This window comes from Suncus etruscus, chromosome 13 (assembly GCF_024139225.1).
Source record: "Suncus etruscus isolate mSunEtr1 chromosome 13, mSunEtr1.pri.cur, whole genome shotgun sequence".
In the NCBI taxonomy this organism is placed as follows: domain Eukaryota; kingdom Metazoa; phylum Chordata; class Mammalia; order Eulipotyphla; family Soricidae; genus Suncus; species Suncus etruscus.
In genome coordinates this window covers 25,049,101-25,074,600 of record NC_064860.1, presented here as the reverse complement: position 1 = coordinate 25,074,600, position 25,500 = coordinate 25,049,101, and the positions used below count along the sequence as shown (strand labels likewise).

At 47.8% G+C, this 25,500-nt stretch overlaps 1 protein-coding gene across 1 annotated transcript; it reads right to left on the bottom strand.

Annotated features, from left to right (window-relative positions):
- Positions 1–232: 232 nt before the first annotated feature.
- On the bottom strand, positions 233–19,150 carry LOC126025752 (NACHT, LRR and PYD domains-containing protein 1b allele 2-like). The gene is made up of 8 exons (XM_049785529.1): positions 18,907–19,150; positions 18,283–18,533; positions 14,988–15,122; positions 11,864–12,002; positions 9,360–9,413; positions 8,973–9,059; positions 1,865–2,131; positions 233–476 (listed from the first exon to the last, which is right to left on the bottom strand). The coding sequence occupies exons 1-8, from the start codon at positions 19,148–19,150 to the stop codon at positions 457–459; spliced, it is 1,197 nt and encodes a 398-aa protein (XP_049641486.1). The 3' UTR covers positions 233–456.
- Between the last annotated feature and the right edge of the window lie 6,350 nt (positions 19,151–25,500).

Here is a 25,500-nt window from a genome sequence, read left to right as displayed (position 1 = left end):
GGGCAAGAGCAATGGTACATCAGTCAGCGTTTTGCCTTGCACGCGAACAGACCTGAGTTCAATCCTCAGCACCACAAAAGATCCTCCAAGCACTGCCAGGAATGACCCCTGAGCACAGAGAAAGAAGTAAGCCTGAGCACTGTCAAGTATGGCCCCCAAACAAACATACAAACAAAAAATGTGTCCCAGTGCTTGGTGCACACTGTGCTGGTTATGGGGGGGGGGCTCACCCCATTTCTCACCTGTGGGGCTGGAGGTTAGGAAGCACCTAAAAGAAGGGGTCCCCTCCTGTGGGCGGGTAGCAGGGAGATTTCACAATCCTGATTGGCTTCCCCCTTCCTTAACATACCCCAGTGCTTTCCCATCCCACCCGTGCCCCCAAGCCACACGGGACAGGGCTGCAGTCTCAGTCTGGTTCCTCGATCCAACTGTTCCCAGGGGCTCCGCTTCCCGACTTCATGTCTCCTGTAAGAAACCTAACAGAGAGAATGGGATTCAGGACTGCTGTGTGGCAAGGGGGACAGAAAACCAGCATCTGATTCAAAGAGGAAGCAACATTGTCAGGTCAGGCATGGTGGTGAGATGCATAAAGTAGGCACGGCTAAGAGAATACACAGGGGGTAAGTAAGGCTCTTGATTTGCACAAAGCCGACTCTGGTTCAAGTTTCCTGAGCACTGTTAGGGTTCAGTACCTCATTGAGCGGGGAGAAGAAGGGACTCCAGTCTCCTGGTAATACTTTGGGAGGGCTGATAAAGTTTAAAATAAAACAAAACAAAACAAAAAATATATATAGGGGGACTTGAGCGATAATACAGAGGGTAGATGTAACAGCCTACCTGGGTTTGATCCTCAACATCCTATATGGTCCCCAAACATTGCCAGAGTGATTCCTGAGCACTGGGCCAGGAATAATCCAAGTATCAACTAATATGCCCCCCCAAACACAAGAAAACGAACAAACAAAAATGCAGCAAACTAACCTATTTTGGCTACATTAAAACCCCCAAGTTGGTAAACTTAAATTTTTTATTTAGTATCAAATGCAGATTTTTAAAAATTTTATCAGGGGCCTGCGTTAAACTTTTTTTTTTTAGATAAAAACATTATGAGTTTTTGAATTGGTTTGGAACTGTGCGTCATCGAACCACCACAAAGTGCTTCAGCACTGAGGGTGGAGGCCATGGGAATATGCCTCTGTGGGCAAGGCCTGGTCTATGCCTGGCACCCCCAAAAAAGTAAAAAGTAAAAATAAATAAGAAGTACAAAACAGGGCCCGAGAGATAGCACAGCGGTAGGGCATTTGCCTTGTACGCAGCCGACCTTGTACACAGTACGACCCGACAGATGGTTCGATTCCCAGCATCTCATATGGTTCTCCATAACTGCCAGGAGTGATTTCTGAGCACAGAGCTAGGAGTAACCCCTAAGCACTGCTGGTGTGACCCAAAAACCAAAAAAGAAATTTAAAACCCAGGAGAAACATCTGTGTCTTCCCAGCCCTTTTGGACCCCTCTTAGCTGTTCATTCTCTTCCCTTCAATGCTTCGAGGCCTTAGAGTCCTCACATCAGCCCCAATTCTAAATATGAGAAAACCAGGTGATCAGTTCTGAGGCTGGGGTCCCCCTTTGGAAGGAAACGAGCAGAACCCACCACAGCGCCATATCCATCCCACCCCTGCTTATAAAGCCATACCCCCCCCCAAACGACCACACCCACCAACACTATCCATCAGGCCACACCCCTATGTTGTGATCCCACCCCTATGCAGTGCAGGAGATCCAGCCAGCAACCACGCCCCAAACAGCAGGCCTCACCTCCAATTGCACACGGGACCCCAAGCTGCAGGTCATGCACCCCGCTCACCTGCGAGCACCTCTAGGGCCTCGGCAGAGACCACGGCCTTGAGACAGTTGTACAGGTTCTGGGCAGTGGCGCGGCCCTGCGCCTTCTCTTGCCACTTCTTGAGCACCCTGAACTTGCAGATGGTCTCCTCCTCCTTCTTCTCCCGAATGGCATCAATGGTGTCGATCTCCAGGTCCAAGTTGGCCACTGCGACCTTGATCCAGTCTGGCCCCAGCCGCCCTGCCAGCGTGATGAGTTGCTCGTCGGTGAGCAGGCCTCTCGCCCCGTCTAGAAGTGGACGAGAGATGGGTTGGTCCATGCTTGTGCCAGCACCGGCAACACAAACGAGGCCAATTTTATTTGGGGGAGAGGGGGTGTGTGTGGGACACTCAGCTGTGCTCTGGGAGCAAATCTGGCAGGCTCTGCAAACCTTGCTGCTTAGAAGGCAAGTACCTTCCTCACTGTACAATCTACAGGCCGGGGGCTGGAGCGGTGGTGCAAGCAATAAGGCATCTGCCTTGCGCGCTAGCCTAGGACGGATGCGCTTAGATCCCCCCCGAGTTCCATATGGTCCCCCAAGCCAGGAGCAATTTCTGAGCGCACAGCCAGGAGTAACCCCTTAGCGTCAATGGGTGTGGCCCCAAAACAAAACAAAACAAAAAATGCATAAAAAAAAGGCATAAGGATTTTTTAAAAATGCAAAATCTTGTCATAGAAAATGTGAGTTCCAGGCCAGAGTCCACGCACAGCGGTAGTGCGTTTGCCTTGCACGCAGCTGACCCAGGATGGACGGTGGTTTGGTTCCTGACATCCTATATTGACCCCTGTGCCTGCCAGGAGCGATTTCTGAGTGCAGAGCAAGGAGTAACCCCCGAGTGTCACCGGGTGTGGCCCAAAAACAACAACAAATATGGATTCAGGGCTGGAGTGATAGAATAGCAGTAGGGCATTTGCTCTGCACACAGCCTACCCAGACAGACCTGGGTTCAATTCCTGGCATCCCATCCAAGCCTGCCAGGAGTGATTTCTGAGCACAGAGCCAAGAGTAACCCCTAAAAAAAAAAAAAAAAAGAGTAACTCCTGAGCACTGCCAGGTGTGGTCCAAAAACTAATGATGATGATGATGATGATAACAAAAATAAAAATAAATATGGGTTCAGGAATAATAATAGTAACAAAAATAAAAATAAATATGGGTTCAGGAAGAAAGCCAGCCTTGCGATTCCTCCCCACTGTGTCTTTCAAAGTCTTTCAAAGTCAGCAGAGCCAGGTGGAGACCAGCAGCCAACTGGCAGCAGAGGGGCCCGGCCTGGCTTCCTAGCGCCACATAATGGCGCTCGGGGGAAGCACAGGCCGCAGACAGACTTGGAAGATGTTTGTGCCCATCTTGGAGGAACCTGCCATTCAAAGAGACAGCTGCGCCCCCTGATGGCTTTGAATAAGGGTGGCTGCCTTGAGATCTCTAAGGGGCTGTTGCAAAGAAAACCTCCAGTTCTCAGCACTAATTCTCAGATGGCACCTGATTTCTTCCTTCAATTTTCTTGTTCTTCGCTAAATTCACACTTGTTTGCAAGAGGGTGTGTGTTTGTGCTTGAGGGATTCTATTAGCACCCCATGGCCACCCACTATGGTCCCCCTGTAATGCCCCAGGCAGGTTTCTCTGTCTAGTCCCTCTTCCCACAGTGGGAGTCCCTCCTCCCATCCTCAGCCCTGCAGTCATATCTAAGTATTTTCAACCTAATTGGGGGGTGGGGGTGGCAGAGAGGTTTAGACCACACCTGATAGAGCAACAGATATACTCCCAGCTCTGTGCTCAGACCAGGAGGCCCTAGGACTTAACCAGGGTCAATTACAAGCAAAGCAAGTGTCCAAATCTCTGTTGCTGTCTCCCCAGCCCTAAACCTAAATGTTAAAGAGATCTCCAGATTCCGTTATGGGTGAGCACAGACGGTTTTACAAAACCACAGTAACATACTGACTTTCAAGGCAAGTGACTTGATCTCTTAAAAAATATTGTGAAGAGGCCGGAGCAGCGGCACAAGCCTTGCCGGTGCTAGCCTAGGAAGGACCGTGGTTCGATCCCCCAGTGTCCCATATGACCCCCCAAGCCAGGAGCAATTTCTGAGCGCATAGCAAGGAGTAACCCCCGAGCGTCATCCTCCCCCCCAAAATTGTGAAAATACCTACAGCAAAGCACATCTTTATCAGATAATTTATTCAGGCCCCTGATTATAAGCTACCTAATGGTTGGAGGAGCCCTGCCAGAAACATGTTGACCCCACATTCTCTGTGTGGTTTCATTCATTTCATATTTCATATTCGGCTGCTCGTGTTACCCGTTTTCCTCCCGTGAAAGGACTATGACCCACAAGAATTGCTGAGATGCAGCATGTCTACAGCAGTTGGCGCTCTACGTTTGGGGGCCATCGGAGGAAAGCAAGCTATCTCTTTTCTCTTCCTTCTTATTTTCTCTTTCATCTTATTTTTAGGTGCACGAAGCAGGAACCTCGTCAGAGTGCCTAGGACTCCCTGAACAGCAACAGGTTTAAGACGAGAAGGTAAACAGAATTTTCCTACTGTTTTAAGGTACAAGTTCACAACTACATTAACTAAACAACAATTACAATAATTTATTCAGGTTGTCGTACATAAAGTTAGTCCCCGGTTCTTTAAGGAACAGGATGGACCAGGACATTCTGAAGTTTCATGAACATAAAGCCACAGAAAACGTTCATCTGGCTATCTCTTCTTCTATATGGACACAAATTGGTAATCTTACAGATGATAGACCTGAATTACAACCTAGGGCTCAAAAGGCTAAATTACAAAACCAGGGACCTTCTGAGATTATAAATTCGGTAAAAGGATCTAAAAATTGGTTGAATTATGAATTAGACTTAGAACTGGAGAAAAAAAGCCTTTAAAAATAGATCTATGTTGGCTTTGACTTCTGCTACTCCTGTGCTAAGAATTACAAATTTTATAGAAATGTCCAGTCCATATACTGCATCTTCTGATGCTGCAGAGTTTTGTTCACCTATAATGTTTGAGGAATATAAGGATGCCTCAGGGCAACTGCAGAATCAAACCAGTCAATTGCATTCACTTGGAGTAAGGTAGTGTAAAAATTTCATCTTTTCTTATAGGTAGACTGCAGCCCTTTGCCACCCTAAAGACAGAGGATGGACTTTCTCTGCCCACATTTTCTTTATAATATTTATTTTTTTTGGGGGGGGGAGCCACACCTGGCCGTGTTCAGGGTTTACTCCTGGCTATCTGCTCAGAAATAGCTCCTGGCAGGCACAGGGGACCATATGGGACACCAGTATTCGTACCAACCACCTTTGGTCCTGGATCGGTTGCTTGCAAGGCAAATGCCACTGTGCTATCTCTCCGGGCCCATAATATTTTTTTTTTTTTGGTTTTTGGGCCACACCCGGTGACGCTCAGGGGTTACTCCTGGCTATGCACTCAGTAGTCGCTCCTGGCTTGGGGGACCATATGGGACGCCGGGGGATCGAACCGAGGTCCGTCCTAGGTTAGCGCAGGTAAGGCAGGCACCTTACCTTTAGTGCCACCGCCCGGCCCCCATAATATTTCTTAAATGATAGAACTTCTAGAATATAAACCTAGAAGGGAAGCCTATAGCTTCCCCTGAAAATAACTGAAGCTATCAGAATTTAATACAGGTCAAGAGTAAGCAACAATATTGTTTAACAACGTCTGCACTAACATCTAGCTTAAGTTTCCAGTTTTTTCAGAAAGAACACAGGAACTATCTGGCCCTCTGGACAGTCTTTGCCTGGATTGAGTCTCCACCTAGACAGAGAAAGGATCCGCTTGTAGATACAGCTGCCAATTTCGACCCCCTGTCCTGTGACATCTACAAAGACTAACTACTGGAGAGTGCCTGGGAACAGGTGACATCAGACCCGCAGATAAAAATTAAAAAACTGAACTGATACACTCATAAAAATCAACACTGAACTTATAGACTCTTATACAAAAATACCACCTTTTACTCTTCTGTGTATATGTTTCTTGTTAAGCCTAATTTGTTTAACAGCAGCTGCTACCATTTACTATCATATCTAAATTCATTGGAATTTAGGAAAAAATAGTGTGTATATGAGGAGATTCAGCAGACCAGCAGTTCCCCTTCTAACAAAATTTGTTTATATATTCTATTGTTTTCTATTGTTTAAGTCTACCACTCTGAACTTTAAATTTCCTATGTTTATGGCAGGGACAAAAAATATTAGCATTACTCCAATTATTTTTGATTCTTTTTTTTTTTTTTTTTTTTTTTTTGTGGCTTTTGGGTCACACCCGGCAGTGCTCAGGGGTTATTCCTGGCTCCAGGTTCAGAAATTGCTCCTGGCAGGCACGGGAGACCATATGGGACACTGGGATTCAAACCTATGACCTCCTGCATGAAAGGCAAATGCCTTACCTCCATGCTATCTCTCCGGCCCCTTTTTTTTGATTCTTATAATTTTCTTATATACAGTGCTTTACCTATTTGTTCTAACTCCTCGGTGTCAGGAAAGATTCTCTGTTTATATTAGTCTATATTTTAGTCCTCGTAACTTAGATACTAACTGATATCCTAGTCTTCATACTATTTTGACCAATTTAGTTCATGTAAGTTTTATATTTATTACAACTTCTGTACCCCACATTGCTGGGATCAGATTGCTAATTTCTTTTTTTGGTGCTGTTATTTCTCCACCTTCTATTTTCACAGCAAAGAAATTATTTACTATTACAATAAGACAAGCCTGAGAGATGGCATAGAGGTAAAGTGTTTGCCTTGCATGCAGAAGGTCAGTGGTTCAAACACGACATCCCATATGGTCCCCTGAACCTGCCAGGAGGAATTTCTGAGCACAGAGCCAGGAGTAACCCCTGAGCACTACCTGGTGTGACCTTAAATAAAAAAAAAAAAAAAAAAGACTGTAATGCCAGGGCATACCTAAGCTTTTAGGGGGGCTCAGCCCACCAGATGTATCCTCAGATTTTCCTTGTGGGTAGAACTAATTTAACCCCCATGGGGTTCCTCAAAAGGCCTGCTGTGGACGCCTTTTTCCCCTACGTGGATGGTTGAGGAATTTCCAAAGAGACGCCTGGCATTACATTTTCAGCCAGTATTTGACTATCTCTCCTTTGTATATATCAGGCAAAATAATGGTCTCTATCAAATAATTTGGCTCAGAAATTCCAGCACCAAAGTTTATTTGAGAACCCCTTTTTCTGGATATAGCCAGCCCTAAAAGCAAAGACAATTATTCCCTTTGCTACTGCAGTTTCTGGTAATCAAGGGTGTAACCAGAATGCAGAATTTGACCCTCCTTTAGAAATAGGGAAGCTCATTCTCCCTTCACTTAACCTCTAAAACTATAGAGTCCAGCCTAGAAAGATCAAGTTCTAGATATTTCCTACTTCCTCCTAATCCTGATTTTGCATTTAAAGTAAGCTTGCAAGGAGTTACCTTGAGTTGTGACCTTCTCTCTTGTAACTTAGAATTTTTACAGTCACACCCATAGCTTAGGTATTGTTATTGTTGTACTAGGCTTTGTGATTACAATTATTCTTCACCTGTGGCTAATTTTACCCCTATAAATTCCCCTGCTCAAAAAATTAAACTTGTCGCACTCCTGCCAGAAACGTGTTGACCCCACATTCTCTGTGTGGTTTCATTTATTTCATATTTCATATTTGGCCGCTCGTGTTACCCATTTTCCTTCCGTGAAAGGACTATGACCCACAAGAATTGCTGAGACACAGCACGTCTATAGCACTAGGTGGCATTTAAAATTCTGTCAGCTACTTGCTTAGAAGGCTCATTTTAATAACCGATGAGGGGCTAGAACAATAATATAGCAAGTAGGATGCTTGAAGTGGCTGACTCAGATTTGGTCCCCAGCACCCAATAAGGTCCTCCAAGCTCAATATGATTGATTCTTGAGCACAAAGCCAGGAGTAAATCTTAAGCACCTCTGGATATGACCCATAAACCAAAACAAATAGCCTAAGAACGAGTGAGACAATCAACCCTTATCATATAAACTGATTTAACATGAGTTACAAGGTATGTTCTAGATATGGAACCAGGCAAGTACAGTCAGTAATACTATGCTGTATACACTAATTAGTACGTTTTTTAATTGTAAACTTGAAAATTACTAAGAGTGTAGACCTTATATGTTCTCACCACAGAAATAAAGGAAAGATGGGGATGTTTGCCTTGTAAGCAGCCAACACAATATGAACCCCAGTTCGATTCCCGGCATCCCTAGGAATAACCCGAGAGCCGCTGGGTGTGACCAAAAAGAAATAAAAGAAAGAAAGAGAAAGAGGAAAAGGGAGGGGAGGGAGGATGTGAAGTAACAATGTGTTCATGAAGTTGACAGGCAGAGAACAAGCCACCAGTTGGCATTGAGCTTTCCCTTATCGACCATATCTCCATGCTTCTGGAATGAAAACTACCCAAATGTGGTTGGGTTCTAAAAACTATCTCAGGCTCTCACTAATTTTCTTTTTCTCTAGTAACAACAGTGATGGTTCACAGAAATGGCTGAACATTCTGAGCAGGAAGCCTGGGGTGACCCCCAAGCACTGAGCCAGGAGAAGCCCCCGGGCATAGGCAGGTGTGACCCTAAAAACCAAAAGACAAACAAAAAGAAGGTACTTAGGTGAAGAGGTGAGAGGAGCACCACCAGGAGGCTGAAGTCTAAGTGTTTACACTTAGGCCATTGGGAAATGTTTCATAACAGCACATTCACATCTCCAGTAGTTTAGGGGGGATGGGGACTACAACTTGGGGAGATAGGAAGTTACAGTTTGGGGTCTATAGTCTGGAGGGCTGGGAGGTTGCAGTTTGGAGGGGCTGGGGGCTTAAGTTGGGGGGCTGCAGTTCTTTAGGGCTGAGGGATGCATTATGGTCTGGGGGACCAACTGTGGAGCTTAGGTGAGCTCTGCAAACAGCAGGGAATGGATGCTCCTGCCCACATTCACCCACTTCCCCAAAGGCTCTGTGTGCAGGGGAGGGCCCTGGGAAATGAAAGGGGGACTGTGAGGAAGCCTTCCACTTAGGTTGGAGGATCCAGGGGAAAGGCACTCCGGGTACACATACCTGAGGGCTCCCCGTGCCGCCTCCTCTTGTTGTAGGCACTCTCGTCAGCCAAGCTGCAGCTCCCCTTCCGGCGCCGGGACCCTGCAAGGCAGATAGCACCATGTCCTGACAAGCTGACCTGTGTCCCCACAGACCAACTCATGTCCTGACAGGCCATTCCATGTCCCAACCTTGGTTCCCTCCCCAGCACCCCTTAGAGTCCCCCAAACCAGCCAGGAGTGATCCCAGAGTGCAGAGTCAGGTGTAACCCCTGAGTATATTCGGGTGTGACCCAAAAACAAACAAACAAAAATTACTCCTGAGGGAAAACCAGTGAAAACTGGGCCCCAGAGGACCCTGGGTAAGCAGGCCAACATTTGTGTCCCCGCAGCCTGCACTCACCACTTAAGCCACTTTTCAGGGTGTTCTGGTTCTGATCTTGCTGTGTCCAGTCACCTGAGGGAGCAGAGAACACATTAGAGGGTGTGGGTTCAGCAAGAGGGGGCACAGTCCAAGCACAGAAACCTGCTGTCGGGGATCAGGTGTCAGGGCCTAGTTCTGGAGCAAACCCAGGTTTAGAGGTGAAACCATGCACACCAATGAGCTCAGCTGGACATCACAGCCTCTATGCGGGAGGAGGCTTCTCCCAAGGCTGGGGACATCTCAGAGGTGTGGCTGTCACCCCAGACAGCCTCTGAGTCAACTGCAGACACTAGGCTTGCCGGGGACCGCCCCCCCCTCATCTCTCTGGGCCACAATGCCCTTGCTCCCCCTAAAGTTGGGCCTAATTTTCACCATGTAGGTTCTAGCACAGTCACCCCAACAATAGGTATCCTCCTTATATGAACAGCAGAGCCCCCCAGAACTTTAGAAAACAGAAGCATCTAGAGCTGTATCAACATAGTGTGAGCTCATGAGAGGTTGAATGAGGGTCTCATCGTATCCTCTGAGGGGAGCCCCCAAGACCAACCCCAGAGTTGCTTAGCCAATTCGGCCAGAACCTCAGTGCTCAGGCCAGGGACACCCAGAGTCATGTGGACAATACTGAGGGGCTAGACTCAACTCTGTTTGGAAAGTTGCATGGTACCCGGGATAGGACTGGGTCAAACCACGCAAGTCCTTATGCCCTCATCTACGGCCTTATGCCGTACTATCCCTCGTCCCTAACAGGCCTTTAGAACTACCACAAGGGGGGACTGGAGCGAGAGCACAGTGGGTAGAGCTTTTGACTTGCATACAGCTGACCTGGGTTTATACCCCAACAACCCATATGGTCCCCTGAACACCACCAGGAATGACCCCTGAGCTCAGAGCCGGGAATAACCCTGGAGCCACTACCCAGTGTGCCCCCCCAAAATAAAACAAAACAAAAAAACTACCACAAAGGGATGGGAGGTAGCAGGAGGGCTGCTTTGCATGTGGGAGGCCTGTGTGATCCCTGTCACACATGGCACCCCAGCACTGCCTTGGGTGTGGCACAAACATGGAAAAGAGGCCACAAACAGGACCATCAAGCCCCATGAAGGCAGCAGTGCTGGTCTTAGATCACGGTTCCATCTGCTGGGAGGAAACAGTGAAAGGCCAGGTCAGCTGCCTCAACAAGTGAGTAAGAACAGAACACCCCTGATCCCCAACAGGAAAGGACTGTTTCAAATAGTCTCAGGAGAGACAAACCAGGAGTCAAGACATTGCTCTGCTTATGACTAACCCCTGTTTGATATCCTAATAGCTTGTATGGTGCCCAGAGCCCCTGCAGCAGTGATCGCTGAGCCGAGAGCCGGGAGTAAACCCCTGAGCACAGCCAGTTGTAGGCCCAAGATGAAAACAAAACAAAAAATCCAATAGGCTCACTGAGCAAGTTAACATTGAGGTTAAGACTCAAGCATGTGGATTTAGTACAGTGGGTAGAAGTACTGGCCTTGAATACAGCCAGCCTGGGTTTGATATCCAGGAACCCATATAGTCCCCCAGCTCTGCCAAAAGTGAGCCCTGATAATTGTAGGTGGCCCCCAAAATAAAACAATTTAAGTGCATCTGTAAACAAACTCCTGCATCAACTCTGTAGAGCCCAAATGTGTTGGAATTCTCTACACACATACAAATGGGTTGGACACATGGTCCCTGTACTGGCCCATGGCTCAGTCCACACACCGAACTATTCCAACCCCACAAAATCCCCCACCAACTCACGAACCGAGACAGTCACATGCACCAAGAGCTGCAGACGAATAAGAGTGGCAGGTGCTATGACGTGAGCGCTTTGGAGGGCTCCGGGAATACAGAGGATTAGAAACCCTGAGTTCTATGCATCATGGTGAGCATTCTGGGGGGCTCGGGGAACATAAAGCACTGGAGACCCCTTATCTCCGTGCAGCCAGAGGCATTGCTGACGAGGTTAACTCAACACCAAGGCAACGGGAGTAACTCCTCGCGAGACTTAGCCCACCAAAGGGTCTTGGAGCCAGCCATCCACGTGGAGATTTGGCCACACTCCTAAGCTGATCTGAAGCCAGATGCCCCACCTCCACAGGGTTCTCTGTAAGTCCTCAGGAGGGTGCAGGGGACAGTCTCCCAGAGCCTGACCCACAGTGAGGGCAGCTGAGTGTGAGGGCTGCTGAGAACATGGAATAGAGGGATCCTCGAGCCAGGGCCAGGATGAGCAGATCAGACAGGTGACAGCCACCACATTCCCAGATACCCCCAAGTTACACCCATTCACCAAGAGCTGAGTCTCAGAGAAAGAACAGACTCTGCTGCTGGGGCCTCCCCAAGGCACCACGACTCACAATTCCTGGCCTACGCAGAGAGGGAGCCTGAAAACTGGCTACCTTCCTCCACACTGCAGCCTGGGGAAGCCCCCCACAGACACACTCCCCTACACTCTCAGTCAGCTACCAAACACTTACACTCTCTCAGCTTTGCTTTCCATACAATCTCCTCAGAATCCGCCTCCACCAACAGTAATTTGAACTCCACAGGTTGCTCCAGGTAGACCTCGATGTAACTTTTCAGTTTCAAAAGTGAACCGTCCACAAATTCGATTTCCTATTGCACAAGATGGGAGAAAGGGAAGGAAGGAAGGAAGGAAGGAAGGAAGGAAGGAAGGAAGGAAGGAAGGAAGGAAGGAAGGAAGGAAGGAAGGAAGGAAGGAAGGAAGGAAGGAAGGAGGGAGGGAGGGAGGGAGGGAGGGAGGGAGGGAGGGAGGGAGGGAGGGAGGGAGGGAGAGGAGGGAGGGAGGGAGAGAAGGGAGGGAGGAAGGAAGGAAGGAAGGAAGGAAGGAAGGAAGGAAGGAAGGAAGGAAGGAAGGAAGGAAGGAAGGAAGGAAGGAAGGAAGGAAGGAAGGAAGGAAGGAAGGAAGGAAAGAAGAAAAAAGAAAGTGGTTATTTTTCTCTAAAGGAGTTGATGATCGAGCTGGAGAGATAGTGTAGGGAACTTGCCTTTTTCATGGTTATTCTGAGTTCAACCCTGGCACCCCACAGGTTCCCCAGAGCCCTGCAGGAGTAATCCCTGAGCCAGGAATAAGAAATGAGCCCTAGAATAAGCCCTAAGCATTGCCAGGTGTGGCCAAAATCAAAACCAAAATCAAAAAGGAAAGTGAAAGTGGGATGCGGCTGGGCCAGTGGGAGGCGAGTGGGGCAAGTTTGAGCTCTTAATCCACCACAGCTCCACTGTCTGACTCCCCAGTGTTGCCCCAACTAAGTGCCAACTTCAGGGTATTCCCAACCCCCTGTATGAGCTGCAGCTATAGTGACGGGTCCCCCAAGCACCCCAAGCGTGTGCACGTGACTCTGGTTCCCAGAGAATAAATAAAGAGGGAGAACAAGGGCGTGCAGTAGCAATTCCCTATAGAAATCAACAGGGTCAATGCAGGGTCCAGCAGCCAGGCCTGGGGAACACTCACCGTCCCTCCTCTGGCTTCCAGCTTCCCAGTCCGGGCTGTTTATGGTGACCATCCAGCCACCCTGCTCTGATGTTTCCCAACTCACAGGGAACATGGGGCTGTGCCAACAGGCCCCTGCCTGGCACCCAACACCCTCCTGCAACTGCCTTGGGATGCCCTGATTGATCCTGGGTGTCTCCCCACCCCAGGCCTCCTTACCTTCCGGGAGCTGAATCTTGGGAAGGGACCATAGCCACACACAGGAAGTTGTGGGACCATATCTAAACCCCGACTGACTGTCCCCAGCTGCCCCCGCCCCTGGCTGGCTACCCCAGGAGATGACACTTCTTAGAGCTACACTGGGCACCTGGGGACAGTCACTGCCTGTCCCCCTGGCCCATCCACCAGAAATAGCCCAAACCCTTAAATCCCAGCTGGGCCCCCAATGCTGAGATAATGCCTCCTGAGCCCCTCCTCAAAGCCTCTGAGCATGCTATTGCCCAGAATGAGATAAAGCCACCTACACGACCCCACTATTTTCTGGGACCCCCTAATACCCACAGGTGTCACCATGCAGCACTGCACCCATCATTATGACAACACTTAGCCCTTGCCCAGTGCTGGTGGCCCTTGATCCCTGACTGGGCCATGCTGACAGCAATAGCCCAGGAATTACTCTCCCTGGTGCAGGTGGGCTGGGACCTGGAGAAGAGCAGGAGACATGCGAAGGTACTACCTTCTTTGGGATGAAGTGGGAGAACATACCCAGTAGTACTGAGGGTTTACTCATGGCTCTATGCTCAGGTGATCATATGTGGTGCCAAGGGATCTGAACTGGGCTTGGCCACATGCAAAGCAAGTGCCTTAACCATGTAGTCTCTAGCCCCCAAATTTATGCCCTCTAAAGGGAAAATGCCAGGCATATCTGCTTTTGCAAAGGATTGAAGACTGATCTTCAATTTAACAGCATCTTTTGAATCAGTGAGATATTTTGCTTCTTTATAAACAGGAAAAGTTAGAAAAGGCTTCATTTGGGGCTGGAGAGATAGCACAGTGGCGTTTGCCTTGCAAGCAACTGATGCAGGACGTAAGGTGGTTGGTTCAAATCCCGGCGTCCCATATGGTCCCCCGTGCCTGCCAGGAGCGATTTCTGAGCAGATAGCCAGGAGTAACCCCTGAGTACTGCCAGGTGTGGCCCAAAAACCAAAAACCAAAAATAAATAAATAAATAATAGGCTTCATTTGAAATAAATATTTCATGTCACTGTAATAATATTATTCAGTCACTTTAGAAGAGTTTTATGAGGGGCCGGCAAGGTGGCATTAGAGGTAAGGTGTCTGCCTTGCAAGCGCTAGCCAAGGAAGGACCGCGGTTCAATCCCCCGGCATCCCATATGGTCCCCCCAAGCCAGGGGCAATTTCTGAGCGCTTAGCCAGGAGTAACCCCTGAGCATCAAACGGGTGTGGCCTGAAAAAAAAAAAGAAGAGTTTTATGGGGGCCGGAGAGATAGCATGGAGGTAAGGCATTTGGCCATACATGCAGAAGATCAGTGGTTAGAATCCCGGCATTCCCCCAAACCCTCCCCCCCCAAAAAAAGAATCCCAGCATCCCTTATGGTCCTCTGAGCCTGCCAGGGGAGCGATTTCTGAGCCAGGAGCCATTTCTGATCATAGAGCTAGGAGTAACCCCTGTGCACTGCCAGGTGTGACCCCTCCCCCAAAAAATAAATAAAATTAAAGAAGAGTTTTATGAAAAAATATATACATATGTCTATGGACGAATGGAATAGTACAGCAGGTAGGGTGGTTTGCCTTGCAGATGGATAACCTGGCACCCCATATGGTCCCTCGAACCCACCAGAAGTGATCCCTAAGTGCAGAGCCAGGAATATGTCCTAAGCATCACAGGGCGTGGCCTCAATACCAAAAATCAATAAAGAAAAGAAAAATGATTTCAAATCCCTATTTTGGATCCTCAGAACATTTCAGAATGCCCATCCCACTACTCCCCATAGTGTGTGGCCCACCAGGACAATCTCAAAGTGTGCTCAGGAGACATTGCTGCACTGAGAATCAAACCTGAGGCCTTGGGCATGTCAGGGATGGGCTCCAGTCCCTCCCAAGCCCTTTCTGGGCAGTCACACACATACCTCGGGGGTGATTTCCGCTTCAGGTTCACTGATGAGCCTGTACTTCTTCCCATTCTGCAATAATTTCTGGCAGACAGGGGGCTTGTCGATCTTCACGAACTTCTTCGAGGAGTGCTTTACCGACTTGGAAATATCCTAAGGCAGAAGCAGTTTAATGCTGAGACTGATCACAAGAATGTCAGCACCTCAACACCATGCCAGGCCCTCACACCTACAAAGCTAGAAGCCCATGACCAGGTGTTGTATATGAAAATATTTCCAGAAGATTATTCTTTGCCTATTGTCCCACCTGGACCTTCCAGGTGGGGGTGCTGTTGAGAGCTGAATAAATAGTTGGGGCTCGAGGTGTTCAGGGCCTGTTGCCAGAGTGGGCTGGCTGGCTCAAGGTGTGTTTTGGAGCTAGCAGCAGGCTGACAAAGGACTCTCTTCGCCCAACCTTTTACCCCTTAACCCTCCTGTCTGTATGGATTATTTGCTGCAGATAAGTATTACCAAGATCTCCCCCCCAAAGGGGACAAGAGGATGGGAATCAATTTCTCATTCTGGGAGCTCTTTGCAAATACACAAACAATCAACAAAGGAGTAAACGGGTCCCAACAACCAGGTACTATTGGTGGCAGTGGAGACTGGCCTGGATGTGTGCGCTCTAGCCCAAAGCAACACAGGCCTGTGTGGGTGCCTACAGAACGTGAGAACTGAGGCCACTGTGATAGACCTGTGTTCTGACACTCACCCTCAAGTGCGTGCATGCATGCAGCACAGTTTCTACCCAGCCTGTGCACATATACCCCATCTATTTCTCCTGACACATGCAAACAGACCCCATTTCCATCCTGCAGGTGGATACAGCCCCATCAGTTCCTACAATCCAATAAAATAAATAAATAATAATACTATTCAAAAGCTTTGCTGATTAGATCTCGAATGGTGAATCTTTGGTTTGGTTTGGCTTTTGGGCCACACTCGGAGCTCACTCCTGCATTTATGCTCAGGGATCATTCCTTGTGAGGATTATAGGGGCCATATGGAGTGCCAGGGGAAGAACCTGAGTTGGCAGGGTGCAAAGCCTTTCCTGCTGTACTATCTCCTAGCTCCTAGATAGGATTTAAAAATATATCAATTTGTTAAAAAATATTATAAAAAATAAAATTAAAATAAAAGATATATGTACTTAAAATATTACTGTGAAAGATATGTAATCCACTTTGGTCAAAATAAAAATTATTATAAAAAAAATATATCGGGCCCGGAGAGATAGCACAGCGGCGTTTGCCTTGCAAGCAGCCGATCCAGGACCAAAGGTGGTTGGTTCGAATCCCGGTGTCCCAGATGGTCTCCCGTGCCTGCCAGGAGCTATTTCTGAGCAGACAGCCAGAGTGACCCCTGAGCACCGCCGGGTGTGACCCAAAAACCAAAAAAAAAAAAAAATCAATTTGAGACCAACAAATGACAGGAAGTTGGGGCCAGAGAGATGGCATGGAGATAAGGTGTTTGCCTTGCATGCAGAAGGACAATGGTTCAAATCCTGGCATTTCATATGGTCCCCCGAGCCTGCCAGAAGCGATTTCTGAGCATAGAGCCAGGAGTAACCCCTGAGCGCTGCCGGGTGTAACCCAAACCCCCCCCCCAAAAAAAAATGACAGGAAGAAAAGAAGCTAAAAGCCTATGGCTTAGGGAAGTCTTTAAATGTCACCAGTATTCCTGGAGAGATAGCACAGTGGTGTTTGCCTTGCAAGCAGCCAATCCAGGACCAAAGGTGGTTGGTTCAAATCCCGGTGTCCCATATGGTCCCCCGTGCCTGCCAGGAGCTATTTCTGAGCAGACAGCCAGGAGTAACCCCTGAGCAATGCCGGGTGTGGCCCAAAAACCAAAAAAAAAAAAAAAATAATAATGTCACCAGTATTACTCATTCTCAAGGCATGGACACTGTTGTATATAAAAATATTTCCATAAGATTATTCTTTGATGGGGCCGGGCGGTGGCGCTCGAGGTAAGGTGCCTGCCTTACCTGCGCTAGCCTAGGAGACGGACCGCGGTTCGATCCCCCGGCGTCCCATATGGTCCCCCAAGCCAGGAGCGACTTCTGAGCGCATAGCCAGGAGTAACCCCTGAGCGTCACCGGGTGTGGCCCAAAAACCAAAAAAAAAAAATTAAAAAAAAAAAAAAAAAAAAAAAGATTATTCTTTGAATGGTTGTATATAAAAATGTTTCCGTAAGAGTATTCTTTGCCGGTTGCCCCACCTTGACCTTCCAGGTGGGGGCGCTGTTGAGAGTTGATTAAATAGCTTGAGTAGGAGGCATGCGGGGTCTTTTTTGAGAGCTGGTAGCAGGCTGACAAAAGACTCTTTTTGTCCAACCTTTGACACCCTAACCTTCTTGTCTGTGTGGATTATTTGCTGCGGATAAATATTACCAAGATCTCCCCCCAAAGGGGACAAGGGGATGGGAATCAATTTCTCATTCTGGGAACTATTTGGGGATTCACAAATATCCAACAAAGGATTTAATTGCACACCCTTGCAACAGGACACCACCTGCACGTGGAGGACATGGCAGATGTGGATCCTAAGTTGTGGGCTATTATGTGTCCATCTCTACCCTCCACCAGTGCCACTGTACATGCTATCTCCTACACACATACCTCCAACCACCACCCCTGTTCTGACATGTCGAGGTATGGAAGGAAATGTGGGCAGCAGCCTGCAACTGGGGCAAGATTTCAGAAAACACAATAACTCCTCCAGGCATGCTCCAATCCTGGCAAACAAATTCCAGACACCTTGCATGGGCAAGTGCTTTATAGATCTTTTTAGCTACAAAACCCAGTACCTTACATTCATTTGTTTTGATCCAAAACCTGTTTTGAAACGAGCTAATCTTGGACCATATCCTGAATTCCCTACGCTGATGGAAAGAACCAGATGACGAAACAGCATTTCCTCAACTCCTTCTGCAGAATCCCCTGGAGAACTGGGGTGGAGTGTGCTGATAGAGGATTGATCCACAAACAGAGCAGTCTAACTCTGAAATCTCAAAGCATATTTAAGCAGTTGAATGAGAAAACCCAATGGCTGGGTTGTAGCCAAGGTGTGAACCTTTTCCCTAGGGAGAAGCACCATATTCCAGGAGTCAGGACTCTGCAGACACACACAACCACACACACACACACACACACACACACACACACACACACACATCACAACCACAACCACTCCACCTAGGGAGTAGCTGAGTTCAGGCTACTCTGGTCTAGCCAATTGACATGGCTGATGTGTGACATGCGTCCAGCCACTACCTTGATGAAGGACTCGTTGTTGGTGGCGATGTAGACTCGGAAGGACAGGGATGGGTTTTGGTCCACAGCTTTGTAGAGAATCACAGCCCCATGGTGGGACATCGTGTCCTCGCTCTGAATAACAGGCCCCACTGGGGACAGAGAGCTGACACGCCACGTCACGTGGCTGGTGGAGTAGTCCACAATGTGTTCCAATGATGCCCCGGAATTCTTCACATGGAAGACCTTGAACGTCATGTCAGAGTCATGACCTGCTAAAGCCAAAAAGTGACTGTCAGGGCTTAAACACAGACACATATTCATATCCAGGTGCTCACATGAGTACACCCATTCAAATGCACACGTCCGCACATGCTACAAGTGTCGGCCTGATCATACAACACACTGTATGTTTGCTCATACTTAAACAAGTGCAGTCACACCCATATGCCATGCATATGCATGTTTTTTCACTCACATATACAAGTGCACACCAGCTCACACGCATGTCAGCCCACACCTGTATGCTCGCCCACATGTGCTCATCCATGTGCCATGCTTAACCACATATGTTCACACATGTTCACAACTGCTCGCCCTCACGTCTGCACACCACCGAGCCACGGAGCAGGGCCAGGTACTTACTGCCTAGGCAGAGGGAGTGCGGGAACTGGATGGAGCTTAGACTTCCCGGCTCACAGTTCACGTCAAACAGGGGCCCGCCGACCACCCAGGGCTTCACTACCAGGTCCGCGTACTTGCTCCAGGACAAAATGCAGTACTTGATGTCAACCTTCCTGGTAACCTCAAAGATGAGGCCAGTTTCCTTGCACTGGTATGTGCCCTCCCCATCCGCCTTCAACCTGAAGCAGACAGATACAAGCTGCATTGAGTCTGCCCGCTGCAAAAGGAAGGGTTTCACATTTTTCTCCAAAGCACTGGGGGAGGAGAGGCTGTCAAAGAAACTCTCAGGACTCTGGAAAATGCTGCTGTTTGTCTCATTTGGGGACATTTTTTTTTTTAATTTTTAAAATTAAATAAATTTTATTGCAATTTGAAAAAACTTGTGAAGTATAAGCGTGAAAGAAATAGGCAATAACAAATTTTTTCAAAGCATGAAAAAATAGACAATAACAAATAGTATACAAAACTTTAATGGAGCCGGAGCGGTGGCGCAAGGCGTAAGGTGTCTGCCTTGCTTGTGCTAGCCTAGGACAGACCATGGTTCAGTCCCCCAGCTTCTCATATGGTCTCCCAAGCCAGGAGCGATTTCTCAGTGCATAGTCAGAAGTAACCCAAGTGTCACGGATGTGGTCCAAAAAACAAAACAAAACAAAATTTTTTAAATGAAAAAACATTTTTAAATGGCATAAAAATGGTTTCAATAGGGGTACAGGAAATGACTTGAGGAGTCAGACCTGTGTATGGAGAGGGCCTGAGATCCACACCCAGTCTTACATGCTCCATCAGTGCTCAAAGGGTCAGCCTTGGGGCCCCAATGCTAACATATCTGGGAGCCTGGCTTAATGACTGAGAAAAACCCAAGAGGCCCCTGGGCCCATGAGTAAATTTTTCATTTTGGGTTTTGGGGATCAACAGTGTTTAGGGCTTAATCCTAGCACTGCATTCAGGAATTACTCCTAGTAGGGCTCAAGAGACCTTATGGGATACCAGGGATCGAACCTGGGTCAGCCACATGCAAATCAAGCACCATACCTGCTGTACTCTCTCCAGCCCTCCAATATTAACTGTAAAATATAAAAAGTACATTTCTACAACCATCTGACTTCCTTACCATCCTCAGCTGAAATCACTATTTTTCTTTCCATACATTTCCTGAACAGAAGTTTTGCATGTGTGCGTACATGTACGTGCATACACAAATGGAACTATATACAGCTGTGTGAATACAAAATTCACTTGTCTTTTTTGTTTCTGTACTTCCTTTTTTGCTTAATTGTATTTTAAAATTGCTTCTCAATGAGGCCGGAAAAATAGCATAGCAGCAGAGTATTTGCCTTGTACACAGCAGACTCAGGACAGACATGAATTTGATTCCCACCATCCCATATGGTCTCCTGAGCCTGCCAAGAGCGATTTCTGAGCACAGAGCCAGGAGTAACCCGAGTGCCGCCGGGTGTGACCCCAAACTCTCCCCCCCAAAAAAAACTAAATTTGTTAGCTGCCCTAATATATGGCCAAATTCTACAAAACTTAAAAGCTATTTCCATTGTTTCCTCTTGCAATCTGCACTGTGTTTGACATACACTATAGCTACAAGAAGCGCCACAGGATAAATTCCCAGGAAAAAGCCCAAAAGTTGTCTTAGATATAGCTCTGGGTCAGATAGTTTGCTCAGCAGGTTAGAGTACATGCTATGCAATACAGGAAGCCCAGTTCCATCCCTAGCAATGCATAATTGCCTAAGTACTGCCAGGAATGATTCCTAAACTCAGAGCCAGGAATAATCCTGAATTCAAAAGGGGCAAAAAAATTATTTTAATGTGTACAGTTAATCCCCTCAATTCTCCTCCCAACTTGGAGTTTTGGAAGAAATTCAATTACCAGTGATAAGGATTCAGGGCCTAAGAAATAGAGCAGAGTTAAGGCATTTATTTGCCTTGCAAGAGACTGACCAGGATTTGATTCCCAGTACTTATCACCTCGGATTACCAGGCACCACCAGGAGTGATACCTGAACCCAGAGATAGGTGTAGTTCCTAAGTGATGCCAGGTATGACCCAAAGACTAAGCCAAACCAACCAGCCAATACCCAATTATAAGTGTACTGTATTCAGCTACTTACAAAAACTGCCCTCTGGAAAGCAGCCTGGGAGTCACTTGTTCATTGAGTTTCTAGGGAAAAAAGCACACAAGGATCTCTCAGAAAATGACGAGTGAGCAAATGCCGTTTCCTTAAATACAATAAATGACAAGACCCAACTGTGTGATTCAAAGATACTCACAGTTCCAGCATTACAGTGCTCACAGTGAGGCTGGATCTTACTACACGCTGAAGGGCAGAGGAAAAGAAACAAGTTCTACTTCTGTGATGGGCATTCAAAGGCAACCCCCTAAACAGACATTTTCACCCCAGGGGCACTCATGCTCCACTAAGCAATGAAGAGAGTCTGGAAAAATCTCTGCTGTCACATAAATGAATATGCTCTGGGCAGGCCTGAGTACCTTGAGCAGAGGAATACCCTAGCCCCACCATGCATATCCACCTCCACCCAAAACCCACCAGACCCTGCCCTGACTCTGACCTGTAGCTGGGACCCTCCCACATTCCAGCACACAGAGGAAGAGGAAGAAAAGGCAGGGTGCAGAGACCACCTGCTGCCTTGCCATGTCTCACCCTGTACAGATACCAGCTCTGTGGACGGTGCATCCGGATCATCATCTGCAAAGACAAGGATGAGTTCCGATACACGATCCAGCCAGTGACTCCTGCACCCTACCCAATAGCAGCTCCGAGGCAAAAGGACTTTGCAGCCCCCAAATGCCTTTTCTAGTAAGGCAGAGAGCCTGCACAGGGCCCTAGATTCTTCCCAGCACTGCATAGCTCCCCAGCACCAAGGGGATCTGGTACCCAAAGACCTTCCATTTGGCTGCCAGTCAAGTACACCCAAGGATCAGGAGAAGGCCTAATCCCAGACTGGCTTTGTATCCTCCTTTTCAGCCCTCAGGTCTTGTTTGTTTGTTTGGCCCTTTTCTTTCTTGCCTTTTGGGACCTACCCAGCAGTACTCAGGGGTGACTCCTGGCATCACTTATGGTGGTGCTCAGGAGACTATATAGAATGTTGGGGAATCGAATCCAGATCAGCTGCATGCAAGACAAGTGTCCTTCCAACTGTATTATTGCTCTTGCCTCACGCCCTTTTCTATTTTTCTTATTGTTTTTTTTTGCCACATCCCATGATGCTCAGAGTTTGCTCCTGGCTTTGTACTCAGGGATCACTCCTAGCAGTGCTCAGGGGACCATATGTGGTATCAGAGATCAAATCTAGGTCACCACATGCAAGGCAAACACCTTTCCCACTGTGCTATTGGTCCAACCCCTCTGTTCTTTCTTAATCCACCCTAAAGTGGGGCTTGGACATATTTGGAGGGATGATGAGGTTCATCCTCAGGCCTTCAGGGGACAGGCAGGGGGGCTGGCCCATTTTTTTGTTTTGTTTTGTTTTTGTTTTTGGATCACCCCTGGCAACATTCAGGGATTACTCCTGGCTCTATACTCAGAAATTGCTCCTGGCAAGCTCGGGGGATCATATGGGATGTTGGGATTCGAACCACCATCCTTCTGCATGCAAGGCAAATGCCTACCTCCATATTATCTCTCCGGCCCCCTGGCCTATACATTTTTTTCATCCAACACCAAAACATAACCAGAAGCTACAGAGAGTGAGGTGTGGACCCCTGAACACAGCAACTTTCATGACTTGATAGTATTTGGAGGCTTGTGGGCAGAGCTAGGGGATCCAGCCACAAAGCAGCTAGCACTTCTGCTGAGTCATTCATAGAACTCCAAAAACAAAGATTTAAGTGGGGACGTATCTCCGGAAGTTGGTTTCACACTCAAGTTGCCAACAAGGGACCAGGAAGTGCAAATTACAAAGGCCCATGTGTCAAAAGCCAGTGCTCACTAAGACACCGTGAGAAGCACACAGAAGGACGAGGAAGGAAGGAGGCCTCTACGCAGCACATAGAACCCACATCAATTAATCTCCGGACCAGGCCAGAACAGGAAGTCGGCTCTGCACCTGGGCTACGAGCCCAGGGCCCTCCTGACTCTTTTTTTTGTTTGTTTGTTTTTTGGAGTCACACTCAGGGGTTACTCCTGGCTCTATGCTCAAAAGTCACTCCTGGCAGGCTCAGGGAACTATATGGGATGCCAGGATTTGAACCACCATCCTTCTGCATGCAAGGCAAACACTTTACCTCCATGCTATCTCTCTGACCTCCCTCCTGACTCTTCTAACCTTCTAAAGGTTAAGGCCACTTTGCATGGAAGGCTAGGTCCTTCCCTTCCACAACAACATTCAGGGAAATACTCACTTGGTTTTTCAGCTTCAGGATCATCATTATCTACCAAAAAAAAAAAAAGAAGCACAGATTAGATTTATGAGACAAGGAAGGGGAAACACAAAAGAGGAAAATGTTTGCTTGTCGCCAAGAGCAACTGTTTCCTGCTTCCTTTCCCAGCCTGGCCTGTCGGTTCACTTTGCTGGCCAACTTAAAAGGACTTTTTTGGGAGGGCTCTGCTACAAAAACATGCAAGAAATGCATGTCCTCAAGCAATCTCAGTGGTTACACTCCATCACAGCACACGGTTCCAGGGCTGGGCTGGATTCGTGCTGGCACGATTCACCCACGACATCCACTCACCTGATTCCGACTCGCTCTCAGAGCTGCTCTTGGAGCTGCTTGCAGATGTGGACACGTTGGCTTCTTCTCCTAAAAGGAAACATGCAGGATGGCCCAGAAACAATAGTCACATCAACTGTACCATTTTATCAAGTCTCCCGGGGCCCCAGACTCTTGCTCCACAGGAAAGAAAGTGCCTGAGGTGACAGGGAATCTGAGCTTCCAGAGTTTACATCTGAGATCAAAGCAACAAAGAATGGACAGTAGAGACAATGCTGGCCTTGCACGCAGCCTGAGTTTGATCCCCAGAACTGCATGGGGTCCCTGAGCCCTGCCAGGAGTAAGGCCTGAGCACCACACAGTGTGGCCCCAAACTAGTAAGTAAATCTCATCCACCTAGGCTGCCAAAATCACTATATGAGGGGAGGAAGCTGTCCCCACCAAGCCCGTCAGGTCTCCCCCAAAAAGTTCTAGGCTTTGGGGGCCAGAGAGATAGCACAGTGGGTAGGGTGTTTACCTTGCACAAAGTCAACCTGGGTTTGATTCTCAGCATCCCATGTGGTCCCCCAAGCTTGCCAGGAGTAATTTCTGAGCACAGAATCAGGAGTAACCCAAGCACCATGGGGTGGGGCCCAAAAACAAAAAGTTCTAGACACAAATTTAGCAGTAAGGTCAAGGAGCAAATTCTTTGTTGTTGTTGTTGTTGTTGTTGTTTTTGGCTTGTTTGTTTGTTTTTTGGGTCACACCGGCAGCACTCAGGGGTTACTCTAGGCTCTATGCTCAAAAATCACTCCTAGCATGCTCAGGGGACCATATGGGATGCAGAGACTGAAACCACTGACCGTCTACATGCAAGGCAAATGCCTTACCTCCATGTTATCTCTCCGGCCACAAGGAGCAAATTCTGGGAGTTGCTTCCCTAAGATGTGGGGCAGACATAACCCACAATATAGCTCCTCTCTGAGAGAGACCCCAAGAACACACCTGCCCTGTGCCATCCCCAGTCTCAGTCAGTCCAATGCATGTAAGCATTGTTCCCGCAGCAGTTAGCCCAAGGGGTTCCACTGCCATCAAATGCCCACTAATAGCTCCCACCTCTAAAAGTCCCCAAATGCACTTGAAACTTTTTTTGAGGAACCACACCTGGCGATGCTCAGGGGTCACTCCTGGCTCTGCATTCAGGAATGACTTCAGTCAGTCCTTGGGAGACCACATAGATACTGAGGATTGAACAGCCATGTGCAAGGTAAGCACCCTCCCCGCTGTGGCCCTTTCTATTCCTCTCCAAATGCATTTGATTTTTTTGTTTGTTTTTTGAGCCACACCTGGTGGTGCTTAGGAGTTACTCATGGCTCTGTGCTCAGAAATCATTCCTGGCAGGCTCAGGAGACTATATGGGATGCCAGGGATTGAACCTGGGTCCGTCCCAGGTCTTCAGTGTGCAAGGCAAATTCCCTACTGCTGTGCTATTACTCTGGCTCCCTCCAAATGCATTTCAAAGCCTGGCCACCATCCTGGCCAAGAATTCACCAGCCATGTGAGCAGGCAGAAAACTGTTTTAGGTCAAACATTCAGTTTAAAAATGCTCTAACTGCCCTGCAGAAAGAAAAGTCTCACAATTGCTTGGACAACCTATTTATTTATTTATTTATTTATTTTTATGTTTTGAGGGATTGGAGACGGCAGGCACCAAACCCAGTATCTCTTATGCAAGGCCAAGAGCCCCATTCTTGGCTCCTTGCTTGGTACACTTTCCTCACTGGGCCTTAGCATTTCAGTGCAAGGTCCTAAATGCTAAAACTCATCTGTCTCTTCCAGGTAAAAAGGTGAAAATTCCTCACTTTCCTTAGCTGGCTTGAAGGGAAAAAAAAA

Excerpts from the sequence above, each read along its gene's own strand:
- LOC126025752 (XM_049785529.1), bottom strand. The coding sequence starts at position 19,150 with ATGCAGCTTGTATCTGTCTGCTTCAGGTTGAAGGCGGATGGGGAGGGC. Across the intron at positions 12,003-14,987 it reads AAGCGGAAATCACCCCCGAG|GAAATCGAATTTGTGGACGG; the intron begins GTATGTGTGTGA and ends CTTGTGCAATAG. Across the intron at positions 9,060-9,359 it reads CCTGAAAAGTGGCTTAAGTG|GGTCCCGGCGCCGGAAGGGG; the intron begins GTGAGTGCAGGC and ends TCTGCCTTGCAG.